The sequence below is a fragment of the Antechinus flavipes genome, chromosome 2 (assembly GCF_016432865.1).
Source record: "Antechinus flavipes isolate AdamAnt ecotype Samford, QLD, Australia chromosome 2, AdamAnt_v2, whole genome shotgun sequence".
Lineage (NCBI taxonomy): Eukaryota > Metazoa > Chordata > Mammalia > Dasyuromorphia > Dasyuridae > Antechinus > Antechinus flavipes.
In genome coordinates, this window is record NC_067399.1 from 75,554,371 (window position 1) to 75,577,715 (window position 23,345).

Here is a 23,345-nt window from a genome sequence, read left to right on the forward strand (position 1 = left end):
TGTTCTTTTGGATTGACTCTATGAGAGTATAGTACCTCACCTCATCTTACACTTTCCTGCTTGGCCCTTAGATGTGGTAAAAGGCCTTTCAATTGTTCATATCCTGAATAGATAGATGCCTCATATTCTACTACTTGTGAACTTTAACTTGTTAAGTAAAGTCATCTACTGGCAGTGGGAGAGGTGAGAGACTTTTTTAATGATCTAAAAATTACAAAATAGGAATTTTTTTTTTTTTATCAAATGACTTGATTAATTGATTCTATTATTTTTGTGTGCCTTATAAAGAGAGACCCTTGGAAAAGAACATCATCTGGGAAGTTTAGTTGATGAAAATAGAGGTGAAAAAGAGATTAAGTTTTACAACCAAGACATCCAGATTTGGAGATGACAGGTATTTTTGTGGGGTTCAGGCCCACACTCATAGTAGGGTGGAATATTGAGGTATAATTGACTTTGGTATATTAGCAATGTACTATGGCAACAACAACAAAAAAAAAGATAATGGGACCTTGGGGATTAGAGGTAGTTTCCAGATATTTTGATATATACTCTATCAGTAAAAATGAAAAAAATGTTGAGAACACACCCCCATTTACACATCTATATGAATTTATTTATAAATTACGTACATGCTCTACTGTACACACATTACAAAACATATACACAAATACAAATTACAATAAACAATAGCTTATAATAGTGTACATAATAGCTCCTTTAGGAGTCGTGTTTTCTACATGAAAACAATCATCATACACAATGAAAAAACATTAAGCAAAAGTGAATTGTCTATGAATTCAACTCAGCAGAAAGTTTCTTCTATAAATGCTCTTTTTTCATGGTTCTTCTTAATGCATGTTTAATTCCTTATAATATCCTTCATATTTGGATATTTGGGATTTTTTTTATAAGGATGAAGAAGAGCAAGAAGGCCAATGTGGTTGGATTGTACAATGCAGGAAGGACAGAAACATACATATAATAAGGTTAGAAAAGTAGCTTGGGGGTATCTTGGGTGCCATCTTTAAATGGCAACTAATGAAATTTATATTTGATCCCAGAATGAACAAGGAGCCATTGGGGTTTCTTGAATGGGGGAGGGGAGGTGTGGTGGAGACAGGAATATTGTCAGATCTATTTTAGCAAAATCACTTTGATGATTGTCTGAAGAACAGATTAGAGTAGAAAAATACTTGAGATGGGAAACCAAATAGAAATCTAGTGCCACAAACACAAATTAATCTGGGGATATAGGGAATGCATTTTGGATTGTTGGGATTGCTCTTTACCAAAGACATCTTCTCAGATGTTGCTGTAGGCACTAAGTAAAATTTGCATTGTAATTACCCTGAAGGGTTTTCCCCCCATTCCAAAGGGGAAGTTAGAGGCCTGTACCAATGAGAGGATTGAATGAAGAATTGCACAGAGATAAAGCATAAAGAGAAGGTTATAAGCCATCATTGGCTATTACAGGAAGGGTGAGCTGGAATTCTCACCAAAAGCCTTCTTTCCCATTCTCCCACATACACATCAATTTGGGTAAAGGAAGTAGATCCTATATAATCTATTGTGAATCTATGGCGATAATGAATGGCAGGATGGAAAAATCTAACCAGAGGCATGAGCCAAATTTACCAAAAGTAGTATGATCCTCACACTTTTAGAGGAGATTCTCCAAGGTAGAGAGATTGGTAGAACTGGAGATGAGCAGAATGTTCAAAGTAGTTGAGACTTGGCAACTCGTGAGAAGCAGCATACCATCAGGCAGAAAACTCTAGGCAAGACAAACTGGTGCTTAGCCAGGGAAGTACCTGTGGGTAAGAATGTTTTGGGTTAACAACGGGACTGAAAAAGATAGGAAAGAACTGGGAAGTGGGTTGTGAGGGGAAAGAGGCAGAGAGGAGGAATCTCCTGAGTTCCACCAATAGCAATTGCTTAAGATCTTTTTTTTTTTTTTTTGTCCAATCTGGAAGAAACAGCATGCTAAAGGTTCAGTGGTTTGCAAGAAACAAAAACAAATTTCACCAAGCTTCAAGGCTTTTTTTATAAAGCCAATCCCAAACCAGATTTTCACGGGGATGGGTTTGAGTACATCTGCTCAGATTTTTAAAGAAAATTTACTTCCATCTAGGCTCCACCCTAATCCATATCCATTAGTATTGACTTTGGTAAATCACAATAAAGTCAAAGTGATTATGTGGATAGGAGAGAAGAAACTGGGGGAAGGACTTTGATTTTGCAGATAGGGCAGAGTGTTTCATTTCATGTCTTTCAAGAGATGGAATCTATGGAAGCCCAGAAAAATCACTGCTTCCTCCCCTCTTCCTTAAAATGTCCCTATATCTTAAGCCTGGAAATGTGGAAACCTGGGCTATCAACAGAGCCAATATCTGTAATAGTGGGGAGACTGAGGAATTAGCATTTTCTGTCAGAAATTATCCATCCTAAGTTTGAAAAAATCAGTTCCAGAGGATGCAGGAATTCATCCATATGTGAGAAAAGAGAAAAAAGCTAAAGTGTTGCCAAGTTGCAGATGTTGTTTACTGTCACACAAAGCACCATTGCAAAACCCATCAGGATGCTCTGTGTGTAAGACTTCACACAGTTCACAGATCAGTTCAACATATTAGTCTCCCCAAGAGACTTGAATAACACAATAATTATTACATAACAATCCCCTCTCCCTTTACTTCCTTCAAAGATAACTAGCCCTTTATGCAGCATTGTAATTAATAGGACCACTATCCAGCAAATCCTACTTCTATAAGCTTTAGGCATGAGCCTCGTATAATCTCAACATGAGAAACTGGGGGCTTATCAAGGCTGTTGACAACAGCTATTTTATCATCCCCCAAACTCAACTGTCCTGGATTCCTTATTGTTACTAACACATTCCCACTCTGAAGTAGGGAGGAAGAATTGTTTATTTCAGTTGGCAATTAAATATATATTTCAGTGTAGGACTTTAGCAATGAGAAAATGAATTTATAGTGTCTCTACCTATACCCCAAAGTGGCAAGTTTGGGCTTTAAAGAAAAGGGAGCCCAGACTAGTGTCCATCATGCACACATACTCCCATCCCTTTATAACTCAAACCCAGGAAGAGAAATTTAAAATATAGACTCTCAAGAAAGCAGAGTAGTCCAAATCCTAAATTCTAGGCTATAGAGGGTGATCCCTGAGAGAGATGGGTAAAATCTTCTTCTTCTTTTTTTTTTATTATAGCTTTTTATTTACAAGATATATGCATGGGTAATTTTTCAGCATTGATAATTGCAAAACATTTTGTTCCAAATTTTCCCCTCCTTCCCCCCCACCTCCTCCCCCAAATGGTAGGTGACCAATACATGTAAAATATGTTAAAGTATAAGTTAAATACAATGCATGTATACCTGTCCATACATTTATTTTGCTGTACAAAAAGAAGCGGACTTTGAAATAGTGTACAATTAACCTGTGAAAGAAATAAAAAATGCAGGAGGACAAAAATAGAGGGACTGGGAATTCTATGTAGTGGTTCATAGTCATCTCCCAGAATTCTTTCCCTGGGTGTAGCTGGTTCAATTCATTACTGCTCTATTGGAACTGATTTGGTTCATCTCATTGTTGAAAAGGAACACGTCCATCAGAATTGATCATCATATAAGAGTATTGAAGTATATAATGATCTCCTGGTCCTGCTCATTTCACTCAGCATCAGTTCATGCAAAGACATCTCTCCAGGCCTTTCTGAAATCATCCTGCTGGTCATTTCTTACAGAACAATAATATTCCATAATATTCATATACCACAGTTTATTCAGCCATTCTCCAATAATGGGCATCCGCTCAGTTTCCAGTTTCTAGCCACTACAGAGAGGGCTGCCACAAACATCCTTGCACATACATGTCCCTTTCCCTAACACTGCTGGATCAAAGGGTATGCACAGTTTGATAATTTTTTGAGCATAGTTCCAAATCGCTCTCCAGAATGGCTGGATGTATTCACAATTCCATCAACAATGTATCACTGTCCCAGTTTTCCCACATCTGATGGCTAAAATCTTGTTAAAAGCTCAGTAATAAAGTAAGGCAAAATAAAAAATGTTCACTTACAAAATTGTCCATAGTTACTGTGGTTAGAAGCAAGGAAGGATCATAGGACCACAAATTTAGAATAGGAAGGACTTTATTTGGAGATCATTGAATCTAACCTTTTCATTTTACAGATGAAAAAATCAAGGTACAAAGAGGTTAAGTGTCTTGCCTAGGGACATACTACTTGTGAATATCTGAGTCAGGTCTTGAACTTGGATCTTCATGATTTCAGGAATGCTACCTAATTGCCTGACAAAGAAAAGTGAGGGAGCCTGAATCTTTGGGAGATCCAATGCAGCTATTTTGTCTAAACACTAGGCCTTAAAGAATCTAATACAGTGAGGACTTGAACAGACTTCATAAATTTGTTGGTGCCAAGAATCATCATTTAATAACTCCTCCATCTCTAATATTCTTATTTGCTAAATATAATACTTGCATTACCTGCTTCACATGGCTATAGAGAAAATCAACTGAGGGAATACTGACAAAATTATTTGTAAACTGGCATGCTGGACAAATATGACCTAAAGAACATCCCCCTCTTCCTGAAAGTAAGAAATTCTATGAAGAACATAAAAAGATCCTCCAAACATCCATAAATCAAAACATATTTTGAGTGCTTAATAACCAATACATGAGAATATGGACACAGGGGAAGGAAGCAAATAAGATGTCAGAAAATATAGTTAGAGTTTAATAAATAAAAAGGCAAAAATTTATAGTTTACTTAGAAAGTCATGTTTATATATTGTGAATTATTTCTTTAAAGGAAAAGGAATCAGAAAAGATTAATATATTACAAAAAATGGTAAGATCCTCCAGATACACATTGGAAGATAATATCCTCCTGATCAAGAGCACTACAAGGGCTCTTCAGTGAGATCTATGACCTCTCAAAGAGATTGAATAATGTAAAAATCCATATACTAGGAACTAAGGAGATGAAACATACATATTGTCCATTCTGTGATACACAATTAGATAGCTTTTCCATAGAGTTAGTATAGTACCATATATATCTATGATAAACACTGCATGTGAATACTGACTCTAGTCTACAGTCAAATAGATAGAAAAAATAAGGTAGAATTTACCTGGGAATGTTCATTGCAATTTTTAATAATGTGAAACCATTACATAAAACTTTTAAAATCAATACTCTTCCAGTGGTGTTTGTGTTTGTAAATATTAGAACATTCTTTAAAGAATCAAAATCTTGGGCAACCCAAAGAGCAGTGAAGTATGCTGGGCCAACTACCATCATATACACAAAGGTAACATAATTTTTTTTAATATGCTGTCAGAATCTACATAACTAGAAAGAGGGTTATCACCAATAAATTGACTGTAGCAATGAATGCTGGGGCAGACAGGAGGGAAGGAGAAGGGAGAACATCTAAATCATATATGTGGTCATATCAACCAAAATGAAATATGTGCCACAAATTATTTAAAGCAATCATCATCAAATCATCTAACAAATATAAGATAGAAAAAAGAAGGTGAGTTGGTCATATAGCAGGAGTAAGGGATAACAGGGCATTTTAAATGCGGTACTGCTATCTAAAAAAAATGTAAAAAATCTTAGAGGAAAAACTCTGGCATGAATCATAGGCTTTATATGGAACATCTATGAAATGATAAAGAGAAGAATCACAGAGAATGAGATGTGGTTTATAAACTTGACATGTGGAATGAATATGCAAATGGATAAGATCATAGATTCACTAGTTTCAGAGTAAATTGTATTTAGAAAATAAAACTTTGTTTGGAGAATGTAGTGAAAAATAAGTAACATATGATTTTCCTTTATAAATATATATATATATATATATATGTAAATATATAAATTTAAATACATGCTTCAAAGAGTCCTTGATTTTATTATGAGCACTCTATCCATTGCTACAAAATGTTACACAGCTTTCTATTCATTTCTATTTTGAGTTCTTTCACAAAATTTTAGTCCAGGATATGCCTAATACACTCTACAGTTTTATAGTGAGACATGCCTAATTCATATCACTATAGTAATTCAGGCTCAGGATTAGAATGCAATGAAACATTCATGGACCATATATAATTCAATAAGAAATTTGCTTAAAAGAAAAGATTTGAAAAGATACTATAATTGATTCATAAAGACATTACCCACCTCAATTCTCTAACTCTGACATTCTGGTATAAGCTGGTCAGAAAGATGTAATTATTGATTCACATGTCAGTTAGGATTCAGATAAATCTGAGAAGCATCTACTCTTTATAGACTTTTTAATGTGTCAAATGACTTGAACCATATCATTGATTCATGCACTAGTTCTGTGGGCCAATCAACACCATAATATAGCCTCTTTTCCCCCTTTAAAGTAAAACTAGGCCAACCTGCATGAAGAGGAGGTCACTCCTACAACAATTTTTTAAACATTTAACATTATGTTTATTTAAATTAAGTTAAACATTAAAATAAACATGTTTATTTAAATTAAACATATGTCTTTTTAACATTGTGTTGGCAACCAAGTAATATTTGGTTTATATAGTTATTATTCATTGCTTTTATTCTCATCACACATTTTCTTGAGGATGGCTCTTACAATCCTTGTTAGCAATATGGTACAGTACATTATGCTCCTTTTGTATCTATTTATCCTATTTGTATCTATCTAGAATTCCCTCTACCTACTTAGGCTATAATAAATAAGCCTTAGGGAACTATCCAGTGACCTACCCAAAGCTACATAGATAATACATATCAAAAGTGGGATTTCAATCCAGGTCTTCTTGTCTTTCAAATCAGCCATATGAAATTACTGGAAGAGTGTAATGGGCTGAAGCTAAGCAGATGCACTGAGGCTGGAGCACTTAAGGCTAATTACCAATTGGACAATACTCTTTTAATATATGCTTGGAGAAAGAATGGCCCCACCCACTCTCTATGCAAGTTTGATCTGCTGTATAGGAGATTGGGTGGAGATTTTAGGGGGTGAAGTGAGAGAACCAGAGTCCCTGCTGGCTGGATTCCTGTGGCCATTCCCATTCACCTCCATAAAGAATAAAGATCAAGGACTTTGCTGATCCTGACTCTAGCTGATTAAAAAGTACCCTGGGTGCTAACCTGGTCATCACATTTGGCGCCCATAGTGGAACCAAGGACCCTACTTTCACTGAAGAAGTCTCCAGTGACCAGGAAATTAGGTGAGTATTTTACTAGACAAACAGGGAACTTACTTTGTTAAGGGCTAAACTAGTAACCTTTTCTGACTGAAATGGGGCAGATATTAGGAAAAGATTCTCCTCCATCCCCACTCCCATCCCGCCCTGCTTAATTTGATCAAGGGACAAGGCTTAATTATAACTTGGGAACAGATTGCTAGACTCTTAGGTACATTAGAATGCACATCCCCTTGGTTCTTAGAGGAAGAACAAATCTTGCCAAACAATTGGAAACTTGTAAGACAACAACTCTGTGAATACTACAATGAAAAAGGTCCTCATTCAATTTCCATCAAAGCATTCTATGTATATAACATAATATAGTTGGCCTTAAAGAATCCTGCAAGTTATAGAAAAAAGAAAAGTTCTAGGAACAGACAGATGAGGAAGCCTGAGGAAAAAGAGGAAGACAATGAACAGATTAATGACCATATCCCCATAGGGCATGGAGATTTAAGTGAGGTTCAAGGGTGTGTGACTTTCTATTCCACCAGGAAGCTTCAACCCTCCTTACTGAGCAGATAATTGAACCTTCCCTCTCAACTCCATCTTCCAGGATGGAGGGAGGAGGAGTAGTGGGAGGGGCAATGATGCCACCAGCACCTCCCCCCCAGCAACCACCCCTTCCTATGAGTATATTGCAAAAAGCGGTTCTTAAGGCCACAAAAGAAGGGAAGGATATAGCTGAGTTAAAACTACAAATTTGTCCTGTGATTCAATAATTTAACTCTTCAGGTCAAGAGAGTAGAAGATATGCTCCTTTTGAAATCGTCAAAGACCTGAAAAAGGCTTTCACTCTTATGGGGCTACATCAGCCTATGTTAAGATGTTATTACAGAATTTGGCTTATGAAGCCTTAACCACTATTGACTGGAAATCTATAGCAAGGGTATGCCTAGAACCTGGACAAAATTTGTTGTGGCTTTCTGAATATAGAGAGCTCTATAGGATACAAGCACAACAAAATAATCAAAGTGGAGTTAATCTTCCAATCACCTATGACCAACTAACAGGTATAGGTTCTTATGCAGACATCTCAGTACAGATTTATTACTCCAGGGACCTCAAACTACGGCCTGTGGGCCAGATGAGGCAGCTGAGGACATTTATCCCCCTCACACAGGGCTATGAAATTTCTTTATTTAAAGGCCCACAAAACAAAGTTTTTGTTTTTACTATAGTCTGGTCCTCCAACAGTCTGAGGGACAGTGAACTGGCCCCCTATTTAAAAAGTTTGAGGATCCTTGAATTACTCCATAGCAGCATATGAGCAAATTGCTGCTGCTGCTATCAAAGCATGGGCTTCTTTCCACAATAAAAACAAGAGTGAGGCCTTCACAAAAATAACACAAGGGCCAAATGAACCCTTTGCTGATTTTGGGGGACGTTTACAGACAGCTGTCATATGAACTAATGATGAAAATGCAGTAACAGACATTTTGATAAGGCAACTTGCTAAAGAAACTGCTAATGAGGTTTGCAAAAGAATTATACTAAGATTACACAAGGATGCTCCTTTAGATGAGACCATAAGATGCTGTGCCACAGTGGGCACAGATGCCTTTTATAGCCAGACTATGATGCAGACTTCCCAAGATCCCAACATAGGGAGACAGGGTCCCTACTGGCAAAGGACTTCCAGGGATACTCATCAATGTTTTCAGTGTGGTAAAGTAGGGCATCTGAAAGCTCAATGTTGGCATAGAGACAGGGTGAGAAAACAGGGTGGGAGAACAAGACCCAATACCCTATGTCCAAAATGCAACAGAGGCTTCCATTGGGCCTCAGAATGTAGACAGATTCAGGGAAATGGGATGAGGGGCCCAGCCCCAGGGCCCAAGGCAAAAAACACTTGGGGCATGATGGCAGCCAATGGTACACCCAGCGAGTGCCTACAAGTCCAGTACCCAGACATGACCAATCAGCCAGAAAGCCATATGATGGGAGAAAGGGATTACACAATCAACCAGCCAGGAAGCAACCTGATGGGAGAAAGGGATTACAATTGGGGAGAATAGAGCTGTATGCAGCTGGGACAACTGAGATACCCTCTGGAGAGGTGAAATCTGTTCCTCTCCAGCCTATGAATCCATTGCTCCAGGCACAGTAGGCTTGACCATTTCACCTCCTGAGAGTATGTACAAAACAGTGTTCATCCATATACTGATGTGGGAAACTGGGGAATGTGTAGATAATATCCTAGTCACTAATACAGGTAAATAATGTGTGACTTATCACCCAGGAGAAGTAGTAGCATCAGGTTTACTAATACAGAATCTTAATAAGCAACCTGGTGATAGTCACCTAGATTCTGACTCCAAGCAAAAAAATCCAGGAATATACTGGACAGCAGCTGTAACAGCTGATCGACCTATGCTCACTATCTATATAAATGGCCTACCATTAGAAGGATTGGTAGACATTGTTGCAGATCATACAGTCATTAGAAGTGCTAATTGGCCCAGTCACTGACCAAAGATTAAGGCAGACACCTACATGTCTGGCATAAGAGGATCAATAGTAGCTGAAGTTAGTGCTGCCCCTTTGAGATGGATTTTTGAAGGTGAAACAGGAGTTTTTACTTCTTTTGTAGTTGAAAAAATTCCCATCAATCTATGGGGAAGAGTCATTTTACAACAATTAGGGTTAAAAATGAGTACCTCGGTTTTTTAGGCAGGGCTGCTATTGAAGGCCTGCCAACACTTTCACCTGTTCCTATCCAATGGAAAACTAATACACCAGTGTGGATAGAATAGTGGTCCTTCCTTAGGTAGCGATAAAATTCAGGCCTTATTAGATATGGTACAGGAGCATGACCAAGGACACTTACAACCTTCTCTAAATCCTTGGAATTCCCCTGTATTTGTTGTAAGAAAGAAATCTGGAAAATGGAGGATGTTGACTGATTTAAGAAAGGTAAATGAACAGATGGAAACTATGGGAACTCTTCAGTCTGGACTTTCATCTCCTACTCAATTGCCTAGAGAATAGCCTCTTTGGATTATAGACATTAAGGATTGTTTTTATTCTATCTCTCTAGATAAGGAGGATATGAAAAGATTTGCCTTTTCAGTGCCCAGCATTAACGTAATTGAGCCTTATAAAAGATATGAATGGACAGTTTTGCCATAGGGAATGAAAAACAGCCCTAATATGTGTCAAATGAATGTTGCTGCTGCTCTTACTCCAGTAAGAAAAGCATTTCCAAAAGTTATGTTGTTACATTATATGGATGATATATTGGGATGAGCACCTGAGGAACAAATGTTAGAAGCATGTCTACAAAAGACCATAGAAACACTAAGATACTACAAATTATACATAGCTGAAGAGAAAATTCAAAGACATGCTCCTTTTCAATATTTAGGATATGAAGTACACCCTAAGGTGCTTAAAGTACAAAAACTGTCCTTAAGAACAGAGAAGCTAAACATCTTAAATGATTTTCAGAAATTGATAGGAGATATCCAATGGATGCGACCAGTATTAGGCTTTTCACCATTATATGACATTTTAAGGGGAGACAGTGCTTTAAACTCTCCATGCCAGCTTACAAAAGAAGCTCAAGAGGCTTTGAGAGAAGTTGAACTGAGTGGTTGAGTCACTCAAAAACCCTTGGAAATATCAGTTTTTGCCACACAAGTGGCACCCACAGCAGTCCTTCATCAAGGAGACAGTGTGATAGAGTGGGTGAACCTCCCGGCAAAACCAAAACAAAGCTTTACTCCTTACCCAGTGCTTGTGGCTAGAATTTTATTAGTCATTAAGCAAGCAGTACAATTATCTGGGACAAGACCTAACAAGATATACACCTTTTATACTAATATACAAATTAATGTGTGCTGTGAGATCATTCCAGAGTGGCAAATTTTATTAGCCACAGCTCCAAATTTTATACCCGGGTCTCCATTAAAGATAACCAGACTATTACATAATTGGCAATGGATTCTTGAAGAAAAGGTTTTTAAAGTTCCTCTTAAAGGACCAACTATCTTTACAGATGCATCCAAATACAATATCTGCACTGTATACTCTCGTGACTTAACTATGAAGAGAGTAGTCAGAACTCCTTTTCAGTCCACTCAGCAGAATGAATTGTATGCAATCATTCTAGCTCTTACTTATTATCCAGGAGATATAAATATAATATCTGATTCGGCCTATTCAGTAGGTTTTGTACAAAGAATTGCCTTTTGTCCACTGCTATAATTCATAAATGTCTAAGATTTTGTAAATAAATCTCAGGGATTTGGCTAATACTCAAAGAAGGTATTGATTTTCTCACTTAAATCTAATATATCAAATGCTACTGTCAGAGGCAAGATGGAAACTAATGCCCTCCTCACTATAAGCTCAGTACTCTCTCCACTCTGTTACACTGATTCTATCACTGCTGTTTTGCTGGATTCAATAGACTCCCTTTAAAGATGGATTATGAAGAGGCAACAGAAACAGCACTAGATAAATGTAATAGGGGTTTGAAAATTGACTGGCACTCTGGGATCTGTAATTTAGAGGTAGAAACATTCCCTCAAAACCTGAAGGTGATTTGAGATTTTGAAATTTTGATCCAGAATCAAAACTTGATTTATATCTAGAAATTAAAAAAAAAAAAAAACTAAGAAAAAAAGATAAGGAATGGACTCACAGGAAAGAATGGGGAGAGTTCCCTAGCTCTGCCCAGGATTTATATACTGTAGGATACTGTAGGAAACACCAGGTAATCAAACAAAATTGCTTATTAAAAAAGAGATAATAAATATAAAGTGCCTTGCAAACTTTAAAACACTTTGAAATATAGAAATGCTGATTATTTATTATTAATCTATTTTGGAAATCTCATACTTCTTCCTTTTTCTCAAACTGATCCTAAAGATTGGTGAGAGAGAAATTTCATTGAAATTGACATATGTATCAACAGGGATTCTTTGGGAAGTTTTTGGATGCCTTATTGTGAAGGGCCCCAGAGAGAATTTTTGTTTGTCAAGGAGAATCATTTTATATGTAAAAGACATTTGATGTCTCCTAAATGTTTTCCTCAAGATGTCTGGTCCAAACCTTTAGTTAGAATATGCTAAAGAGAATCATGAAGTTTTTACTGAGGACAATTTGGTTTTTTTACCTGAGAATAAGAGAGGTAACATTCAGCTGATCCAAGGGGTTAATCCCTACTGGGTAATGTTCCTCATGTTTTGAGTTCTATAGAAGTCCTTTAGGCCTGGCCAGTCTCCACTATAGGGGTGATTTAAGGTGTGCTTTTTTTCTTTAATCAGAACTATCTCCTTTTTTCCCCTTCTCTCTATAGATTTAATCAACTATATACAACTTGAGGCTGATCAATAATTAGCTAGCTTGTTAGGGTAGAGGCAATATGATTGCCCTCAAATTCATGTGCTATGATTCAATTCTGTGCTATGTTGTAGAATTTATATGAAATAAGAAGTACAACTATTAATAGCTCAGAGCCCTCTGAAAACATTCGGGCAAAGATTTGGCTTTCTTCCCTAATTTAAATTTTTATTTATCTTCAGCCAACTCCTGGCCTCTTTATATTTGAACAAGATCAAGATACAAGAGATATTTACATAAAAACAAAAACAAAAGTGGAATATTATATTCCAAAAAGTGGAATGATATAATAGTTTCTGTTACTGGACAATAACAAAGAAGGAATGTTGGAGAAAGAGCAGACTTTTGAGGAAGAACTTCTAACTATCCTTGAAAAGATGAATAAAAGTGATAAGTTTAACCAAGTTCTATGTTCTAAAACAGTCAATCATCCACACCGATTTCTTTTTTTCTGTTGTAGTTTCAGCCTCCTTTTAGCTTTTTCTGACAATTGTCCCTAGTACTGTTTTCAATAATTCTCAAAGTTTTTAGTTTCAGGATTTTTTTATACTTTTAAAAATCATTGAGAATCCACCAAAAAAATTTTGTTTATATTGGTTATAGCTATTAATATTTTCTGTGTTATAACTTAAGACATATTAATGTTATTATGAAAATAGTTTGATCTTGTGCCTCCCCCTTAAAAGATCTTAAGGATTCTTAGTGATCCTTGGATCATACTCTGAGAACCAGTGATGTAGAGTATTTTAACTAAAAACTGATTCAGAAGGAACTTTTCCCATCCCATATTACTTTTGTAGAGTTATTTTCCACTGTGATGTTTCTGATGTGCATGACATGGGCTGAGTTGGACTAAAACACTTTTTACCTCATCTATGTCATTGAAAAGGAAGAAGCATTATATCCACAAAGAAAATGGGGTGGGAAAGCTTGACTTTCAATTCAATCACTATAGTTGCCTGATATTTGACTCTCTATTCTTTATAAGTAAAGAAATCTATTCTTTAATATAGCCTATTTCCTTGTGGGTCCATTATTTATATCATCTTGATATTTAAAATCAGAATAAAAAGATGGGAAAAAGCTTTAAATTAAATTTGTTATTTTTGACTACTCAGGTCTCTACTGTCACTGGCCACCATAAACTCATTGTGATTATCTACCCACGATTTGGTAACATTCTTCCCTTGTTGAAAGACATCTAGTTCCCTTTTACCTAGAGGATATAATCCACAGAACTCAGGTTGGCAGTCAAAGATCTTTACAACCTGACCCTCTATATCAGTTGTACTTCACATTCTCTTCAATCTGATTTCTCTTCTTTTTTACCCAGGGCCATACTCATTCTGAACCCTTTGTTCAGGCTGTTTACTCTACTTGGAATGCCATCATCCTTTACTCCTACCTATTCAAATTCCAAACATTTTTCAAGATCCAGATCATATCACACTCACAAAAGAGATTAATCATGACAGCACGCACTGATATTCTCTATCTGAATTATCTTGTATTATAATTATCCATATAAATGCTTGATTTCCCTGACTAGGCTGAAAATGTAATTAAATTTGAGGCTATGTTGTTCTTTTTTCTATCCCCCACAAGATTGACCCAATGATCAATAAATAAATAGTGTCCTTTGCATAGATCTTCAATAAATATTTGTTAATTTGAACTTCAAATCATTTATTGCCTATACATTTTTAGAACATAGCCATAGGATATTGTTCTAACTTACTTTTAAAACAATGTCATTGTTAAATTATCTATTTTAAAATATTTAATAGTTTTATCTTCTTATTTAGATTCTACATTCTTAACAAGTAGTATTACGAGGGAAGGAAAAAAAAGTGGGAGAAGAAAATAAAAGCCAAGAAGTAAGTGAAAGGGAGGAGAAAGAAACAGAATAGAAGGAAGAGAGGCAAAGAAAAGTGTCCTAACTCCACAATTAATCAAGGGTTTATTTACCAAGTGCCTACCATATATTCACTACTGGAAATAAATGGAAGTGTATGAAATAGATCCTTCCTTCTAGGTCTTTAGAATCTAAATGGAAAGACAAACTAACATATATTAAACAAAGATTAAAAAAATCAAAAGATAAGGTCAAATATTGATTCTTGAGTCCAAATTTTAAGCCATAACCCGTGTTCTTTCTACTATATCATACAGCCTCTCTAATATTTTTTTTTAGTGTGGATATATATATTTACACATATTTTCATGCACATATGTGTCTATGTGTATGTAAATACAGAGACATTTATATTTACCGATTTACAAAGTTTTTCCCTCAAAATCACTATATAAAGTAGGTGATAAAAATTTCTATCCTATTCTACAGAAAAAGAAAGAGAGATTTGCAAGGTCACACAATTTCTAAGTGGCAAAGCAAAGACTTAAACTCAGATCTTTTGGTGCTAAATCCTGGGATCTTTCTACTATACTAAACTGCTGAACATAGAGGACCAAACATGACATTTAAACAGAAAGGAAACTAAATGAAAGGAAGGCAATTGAAGAATTAGAAGGAAATGTTTTATCCTTGATATAGCAGGTATTGTAGGTTCCTGATCAGACAGTGAGAAGATGAAGATGAATATTCTGTGGGTTAAATTTCATGTTTTTCTATAAACGTATTAATACCTGCTGTGGGAACAAAAACACAATGGGAAGTTGTTATTCAGTCATGAATGACGGGATTATATTGTTCATGAGGTTTTCTTGGCAAAGATATTGGAAAGGTTTACCATTTCCATCTCCAGTGGATAAGAAAAACAGAGGTTAAATAATTTGTTCAGAGTCTGAGACCAGATTTGAATTCAGTCTTCCTGACTCCAGACCAAGCATTCTGTTTACTGACCCATCTAGCTGCCTCCAACAGTGGGAAGTAGCTCCAGTGAAAAGAGGAAAAGCAAGAGCTGGAGATGTCCATCCTCCCAACTATCATGTGAGCAGAAAAGAGACAGTAATTGCTGCACTCTTTTAACAAGATTTAGGAGACTTAAAAGAGTAGAGAAAAATACAGAGGAGAATTTCAGTAGGGACTGGGACAAGAAAGCTAATTTAGACCTGAATTGGAAAAGATAATGCTGCAGCACATCCAGGGGGGAGTAAGAGGGAAAGGGACAGAAATCTTTTATTGGGTCTTTAGTGGACATACCAAGAGCACATCTTTTTTGAGAAAGAGGTGATTCCTAGGAGAGAAAGTATTTGATACCTCTGCTTATAGTCTAAAATTAAGATGGGGAGATAAGGAGGAGAAACTTCACTCCCAGAGGAGAACATACTGATCTTAAGAGAGAGGAGTTCTGTAAGCAAGAGATAGGATCATTCCTTTTGACTGTGTGACTCCTACTAGACCTAACTACCTTCTTCAAGAGCTGATATTTTTATAAGAGGGGTATATTACAAAGCCTCAGAAAATACACCAAAAAATCAAAACAGGGGGAAAAAAAACTTAATGGTGGGATATCTGAGTGGAACCATCCTGTAGCTATAGCAAAGTAAAATATTCAGCTTATATAAATGCAGGAGATTAGATTAAAAATAAGGAAGAATTTAAAAATTACTACAACTGATCAAAAAATAATATGCTCTGTCAGAAGTCAAGGGCTCTTTCTCAGATATGGTGTAGTGGGGACTACTGCACTGGGTATGAAATAAGACTAGATAACCTCAAAGGTCATTTCTAACTCCAAGAATCTGTAAATTATTTAGTTGAATTTCAGGTATGTAAGGCAGTTCAAGGCAAGTGGTCTCAGTTCTATCCACAATTATGGAAGAATTAAGAATACTTACCCAATCACTATTCCAAATTCCACCCTTTATGAGGGCTACAAAGATTTCCAAATGCTGGGTTCTCACACTTACCGAGGTGGCTGCCTTTTGGAATTTTTTTCTTGCTCCAGGGGTCTTTCCCACGCTCCAACTGAGAAATCACATCAGGCTTGGAAACTGGATGTCCTGTTTATAAGTAAAAAGAAAGAATTTGAGTGTTGGTGCTGGAAAACAAAGACTCATATCAGAAATCAGTTCCATCTTATTGTTTTTAAGAACCTCTACACATGGAAGCACTCTACAAACCACATCTCCACTGTACTCTTTTGAACAAGCATCCTTATATTATATAATATTTCCTCTATTATGTCATCCATTTTCTCATATTTTGTGAAACCCATATTTCCCCTGGCAGTTTAGTATCCTTTGCAACTTTCTCTAATTCTTTCAATTCTCTAATTCATACTCGTGGAAGCTATGTGTGGTAAAAGAGTGCTGGATTGAGAGTCAAGATCTTGGGCATTTCACTTAACATCTCAGTGCCTTAGTTTCTTCTTTTGTAAAATGAGGATAATAGAAACACTCAACTTCAAGGCTGATTGTAAAGATCAAATGAGATAATATATTGTAGAGCACTTTGAAAATCTTAAAATGATTATGTCTGCCAGCTGTTGTGATTATTACAGTACCAGAATTGTGCATACTTCATTGTAATACCTTGGTGACTATTTAGTCCAATTCATACCCAAAAGAAATCTTCAGTATAGCCTACCTGACAAGAATTGATCCAAATTCTAAAGACTTTCAAAGTGGAAGTAGGTAACCCACTTTCAAATTACTCTAATTGTTAGAAAATTTAATAATAAATAACATTTTTATAGCTAGTTAAGCTTAACAAAGTACTTTATAAATTATCACAGTTCATCTTCACAGTAAATTTGTGAAGGTTTTGTTATCATCTCTACATTATATAGGTGAGAAAACCACAGCAGATAATAACTTCCTTCAAGACTAACTTCAAATTTTACCTTCTGCAAGAGACTTTCCCATCTACCCCTCTAGTCTCTTACCTTTGAGATGACCCTCCATTTACAGTGTATATATCTTATAAATCAGTAGTCATTTGCATATTGTCTTGCCAAATAAAATATAAGCTCCAATTATAGCAGGTACCATGATTCTGCCTTTCTTGTATTCCTATAGAATAACATAGTGCCTGGCACATGATAAGTCATTAGCAAATGTTTGTTAATGATAATAAAGTTATTTGCCTAGGGTCACACAGCTAGTTTTGTCTGAGGCAGGATTAAAAGTTGGGTCTTATTGACTTAGGGAGGCATCCACGCCTATCTGAGTCCAAAATCTCCATTTCACCCCTCAGTCCCATCCTCAAATACAGAAGGAGGGATTCAGATAAGACTTTGCTGATTCCTCTTCTTCCGGCCCCCAGCTCAGTCTCTAGTGCTCACTCCTTCCACAAATAATATTTTATGCATCTTTGGACAGTAGAATGAAAGCTTCTTTTAAAAAAAAATTATATCCATCACACTCTTTCTGACACAATGCAATTGCCTTTACAGACAAAGTCTAGTTTCTCTTCTATATAACAGCTCTTCAAATGATTGATCATAATTAACATATCTTTCCTGGGTTTTCTCTTTGCTAGGCTAAATACAGACAGTTCCTTCATCTAATTCTAATATAATATGGATTCAAGGACTTTTGGTATACATCCTGGTTGCTTTCTTATGGATGTTCTCTAGACTTTTGGCGTCTTTCTTTAATCCTAATGACCAGGACTAATACAGTACTCTAATTTGGTCTGACTAAGTATATAATACAGGGATTTTTACATCCCTCCCTAATTCCTGGAAGCTGTGCCTCTTTTAATATTCTTAAAGAATATCTTTGTTTACTATCACAAGATATTGATAAATTATATTGTTTGAAGCACACCATAACCTGTATTTCTTCTTTCAAATAATTGCTGTCTATACATGGCTTCCCCCATGATATATTTGTAAAGTTGATTTTAATTCCAAGTATCATTTTATCTTTACTTCTACATATTAGGTTTAACCCAATGCAGATCAAGATATTTTGGCTCTTGACTATTTCATCCACTCTGTTACCTATCTCAGATTCACAATCTTCTGCAAATCAATGTTTATGGTATCTGTATCTATATCTAAGTCATAATAAAAACATTAAACAGTAATGAAATAAATAAATATCCCTGAACACTCCACTGGAGGCCTCCAAATACTGATCCAATAATTAACAAATACTCTTTGAATTTAGTTATACAACATGAATCTATTTAATTGTACTATCTAGTCCACATTTTTCTTCCCTTTCCAGAAGAAAAAATGTTACAATTTATCAAATTCTTTGCTAAAATCCAGGTAAATTATATCTACATTTTACTGTTTAGTAACCTTGTTAAAAAAGGAAATCATGGCCATATGGCATGGCCTATTTTCAATAAAGACATGCTTCATTTGCTTCCTTATCCTTATTGCTTCCTTTTCTTTATTTTCAATAATCATTTATTTAATGATCCATTCTAGAATTTCCCTAAGAATCAAAGTAAAACTCAAAGGACTATAGTTTGCAAAAGACAATTCTCATGTTGCACCCTTCCTCCCACCCCCAAACCTCTGTGTTCCAAGATAGGTATTCCCAGGTCCTGTGACCTGGTCCTGGTCCTGTTCACACAGAACAGTTTTGAATTCTCTCAATTTCCTAATCACCCTTCTTGAATATGCTCTTTTATTAATGCCCTTCCTAAAATGCAGAGTTTACAACTGAATGATATTATGATGATATATCCAAATAAGACAGTGGGAGGGAAAGAGGGAGGGAAGGAGGAGAGAAGAAAGTGTAATGCCAGAGAAACTGAGGCAAGACAGAAATTGGTTTTTAATCTTTAATGTGGAAAGTTTAGACTAGCCAGCCAGATGAGATTTATGTCCAAAAAAACATTCAGCTCATAGGAACTAAGGTAGGGAACTTATACAAGGTTTTAGCTAACTAAAGTTTGCAGAGCACATAACCTGAATATATAATCTTATAGAAGAAACAAAGGCAGATAAGGGGGGAGGAGGGAGATGAGGATATACTGGATGGGCAGACAACCCATAATTCCAGGAAAGGATAATAACTTAATCCTGACAGGATAGGGGTTAAATTAAGAAGATCAAGGTCAGGAGACAGCAAGATGAGGGGCAATACTCAAAAGGAGGGGAATTATTCCAGCAAGGATTGAGATAATATGCCTGGAATTTATACAATGGTATATAAAGTGGTCAAAGTTTCAAGGTTTTTCCTGACTCAGTTCTCCCAGTCCTAAGGGCAAGGAAGGGGGGTGGCTATAATTTTATTCAGTGAATAACAAAAGGAATCAAAATGTTTTAAAAATTAAAGGAAATATCCCTTACCCAATGAAGCCAGGTTCCTATAGTTCTCCAGAATCACATCTCTATACAGACCTTTCTCAGCAGAATCCAAATGCCCCCATTTATCTTGTGTGAAGTTCATAGACACATCCTTGAATGCCAGTGATTCCTGAAACACAAAGTATTTTTTTTTAATTTTGTGTACTTATTTTTACAAACTTTTATGACCACTCCCTCTTACAATGGAAAGGAAGGAAGGAAGGAAGGAAGGAAGGAAGGAAGGAAGGAAGGAAGGAAGGAAGGAAGGAAGGAAGGGAGGGAGGGAGGGAGGAGGGAGGGAGGAGGGAGGGAGGGAGGAAGGAAGGAAGGAAGGAAGGAAGGAAGGAAGGAAGGAAGGAAGGAAGGAAGGGAGGGAGGGAGGGAGGAAGGAAGGAAGGAGGGAGGGAGAGAGAGAAGGAGAGAGAGAGAGAGGGAAGGAGGGAGGGAGAGAGGGAAGGAGGGAGAAAAGAGAAGCCCTAAGGGGCTCCTCTAAAATCCAGCATCTCTAAAAATACAACACCCCTCCCCCAATAAAATTTCCGTTGTAATAAATTCAATTAAGCAAAAACACCAGATCTGAAAATGCAAATAAAATGGTTCCCTAATGATCCTCCTCCCTCAAACCTGTATGCTGTGAGGAGAGGGAAGCATGTTTCATTATGTGTTCTCCAGGACCATTACTAATTTTTTATTTTGGAAGACAAGTCAGAATCTAATGGGTGCAAGAGTAAATTGGCAGGATTATAGGAACTGATAATATTTATAATGCTTAATATTTCAAGTCAAATAAAACCTTTATTGTATTCCATATCTGGCAGTATTTTAGACTAACTTAAGCTATATTGGGAAACAATATAACATAAAAATCATCTATCAAATATTGTTCTGCCCTCTGAAGCCATAACACAATGACTTCTAGCAGTTTAGGGATTAGGAATTTTGGAAGGGAGCCGAAGCTAGGAAGGAGGCATGAAGTGAGTCAATAAATAGTATTAAGGGAATAGTCCATTTTTTTTTTTTAGTCTTTTATGTTTTAAAGTAACTACATTTAGACTAAGATAAAATATAAATATTTATTATAGAGTGTTTTGTAGTAGAAAAGACCTGGAAGCAGTGTGTATACAGTGGGAAATGGTTGAAAATAAAATGTAACATATGACTATAACCTAATATTACTATACAGTGAGAGATAATGAATATGAAAAATTCAGAGAACCATAGGAAGATATGTATGAATTAATGCAAAGCAAAATAGGCAACACAAAAGAATAATATATGCAATGATTTCAATAAAATAAAGGAAAAGTTCATTGAAACCAAACTATGAATAATTGAAACAATAGCAATAGTTCTGGGGAATAAATAATGAAACATAACTCTATCCTCCTCCTCCCCCCCAGACACATTTCACACAGGTCTGAGGAAGAATATTATTATAAAACTAAATTGTTCACATCTTCAAATATGCTAGTTTTATATAATAACTTTTTTTTTCTACAAGGGAAGTTTGGTGGAGAATAAAGGAAGAGATAGATGCAGGACTTCCAGAAATGACCAGGATATAAAAGCAGAACACCCCAATAAAACATCTTTTAGAAGAAAGTAAAGACTATTAGTAGTAAAACAATTTTTCAATTATTAAATATAACCAGGACTGACAATTAAAAAATACTGTTCTAGTCTATGTGAAACATATCAAGTTGGACATATCAAAGAGCTATAAGACATGGTCTAAATGCTTACAAAGCATGTAATTTTGTCCAGTTAGAAAACACAGCCATGACAAATTTAGAAAACAATATAAGACAGAATATTAAATCCCAAATTATATGGTAAGCACGAAGAATGGAGTTGTTCATCCTTTGTTTATGAATAAGACCCATGATTATTATAGGGTAATACCATGACTTGTTTGGCAATTAGATTTAAGTGAGATAGACCTACACAGTCTTCAGCCTCACTCTCTCTTTCAGAATCACTGACGTTCAATAGCAAGACAAAGTCAAAATGACTGGTTATGGCTTAAGATTCAGTGGATAACCAAATTCTAAGCACTCCATAGTACCTGTTCCAGCTATCTTCATGGCCATTAGAATAAATTGTTCTTATTCACCCATTATTCTAAGAAGAAATCTTCACATGCTTAGGGTAGACATCCCCCCAACTCATCATTGTGTTTAAGTCTTGTTTGATAATCCTCAACTTAAGTTGACTCACCTAGTAAGATGGTTTTCCTGATATGTGACTATTGTACTTCTTAAGCCACAAATGTAAGTTGAATGACAGGAGCAGACCAAAGGTGGATGAGAAACCCTGAAGAAGGCTTAGTGTAAAGGGCCAGGACTCTGGAGAAGTATACTTGAAACAAAGTGTTAACTCAGTGGAATTGATGAGATGATTGTTCTCTAGTTCATGTATATACTTAATACTTAGTATGGTGATATAATGGTTCTCTAAGTTCACAAATAATCAGTATGCTGTAATGATATAATTACAATCAAATATATAAGGGCTAAAAAGGACTGGAAGATAGACATTCTACCTTTGACCAGCCTCATGGTGGTTTTCATGCCTGGGCCAGAATAAAGAATTTAGATTCTATTCTTGACCATTCTTGTGCTGTCTATCCTGAGCCTAGACATTACAGCTTAGCAAACCCTAACACCAGAGTTGCTAGTCCTCCCTGAACACTCAATAATTAGGAATATTTCATAGATGAAAGAGATCAGAATATGGTTGGGTATAGTGGGAAGACAAGCCAGAAGAATTATAGAACTTGAGACTAAGAATGCCCCCTAAATTATTACAGATATGTAGTTATCTTAGCTAGTGTTTGAATACTGCTGGGTCTAATGAAAGGAAGTCATTTTATTGGGAAAAAAAAGTTTTAATTGTCAAATATTCTTTCTTAAAAAGATCTGGAAATTTTTTAAAAATGAAATGGGATAAAGACCCCAGCCTTTGGGATGAGAATTTATTATTTGACAAAAATTGCTGGAAAAATTCAAATTAGTATGGCAGAAACTAACACCATACACCAAGATAAAATCAAAATGGGTTCATGATCTAGGCATAAAGAATGAGATTATAAATAAATTAGAAGAACATAAGATCATTTACCTTTCAGACCTATGGAGGAGGAAGGAATTTGTGCTCAAAAAAGAACTAGAGGTCATTATTGATCACAAAATAGAAATTTTCAATTATATTAAATTAAAAAGCTTTTGCACAAATAAAACTAATTTGAACAGGATTAGAAGGGAAGCAGTAAAGTGAGATAACATTTTTACATATAAAGGTTCTGATAAAGACCTCAATTCTAAAAATATATAAAGAATTGACTCTAATTTATAAAAAAAAAAAATCAAGCCATTTTCCAATTGATAAATAGTCAAAGGTTATGAACAATTTTTGGATGAAGAAATTAAAACTATTTCTAGTCATATGAAAAGGTGTTCCAAATCATTGTTGATCCAAGAAGTG

General features: G+C 35.8%; 1 protein-coding gene across 1 annotated transcript in view; it reads right to left on the reverse strand.

Annotated features, from left to right (window-relative positions):
- Window positions 1-594: 594 nt before the first annotated feature.
- The window catches only part of LOC127547957 (zinc finger protein 69 homolog), a 38,314-nt gene continuing 15,563 nt past the window's right edge, over window positions 595-23,345 (reverse strand). The window contains exons 4-6 of the mRNA XM_051975089.1: window positions 19,866-19,992; window positions 16,519-16,611; window positions 595-1,814 (exon numbers count right to left, since the gene is read on the reverse strand). Coding sequence (XP_051831049.1) covers window positions 1,720-1,814; window positions 16,519-16,611; window positions 19,866-19,992 — 315 coding nt within the window. The 3' untranslated portion in view covers window positions 595-1,719. The remainder of the gene's footprint in view (window positions 1,815-16,518; window positions 16,612-19,865; window positions 19,993-23,345) is intronic.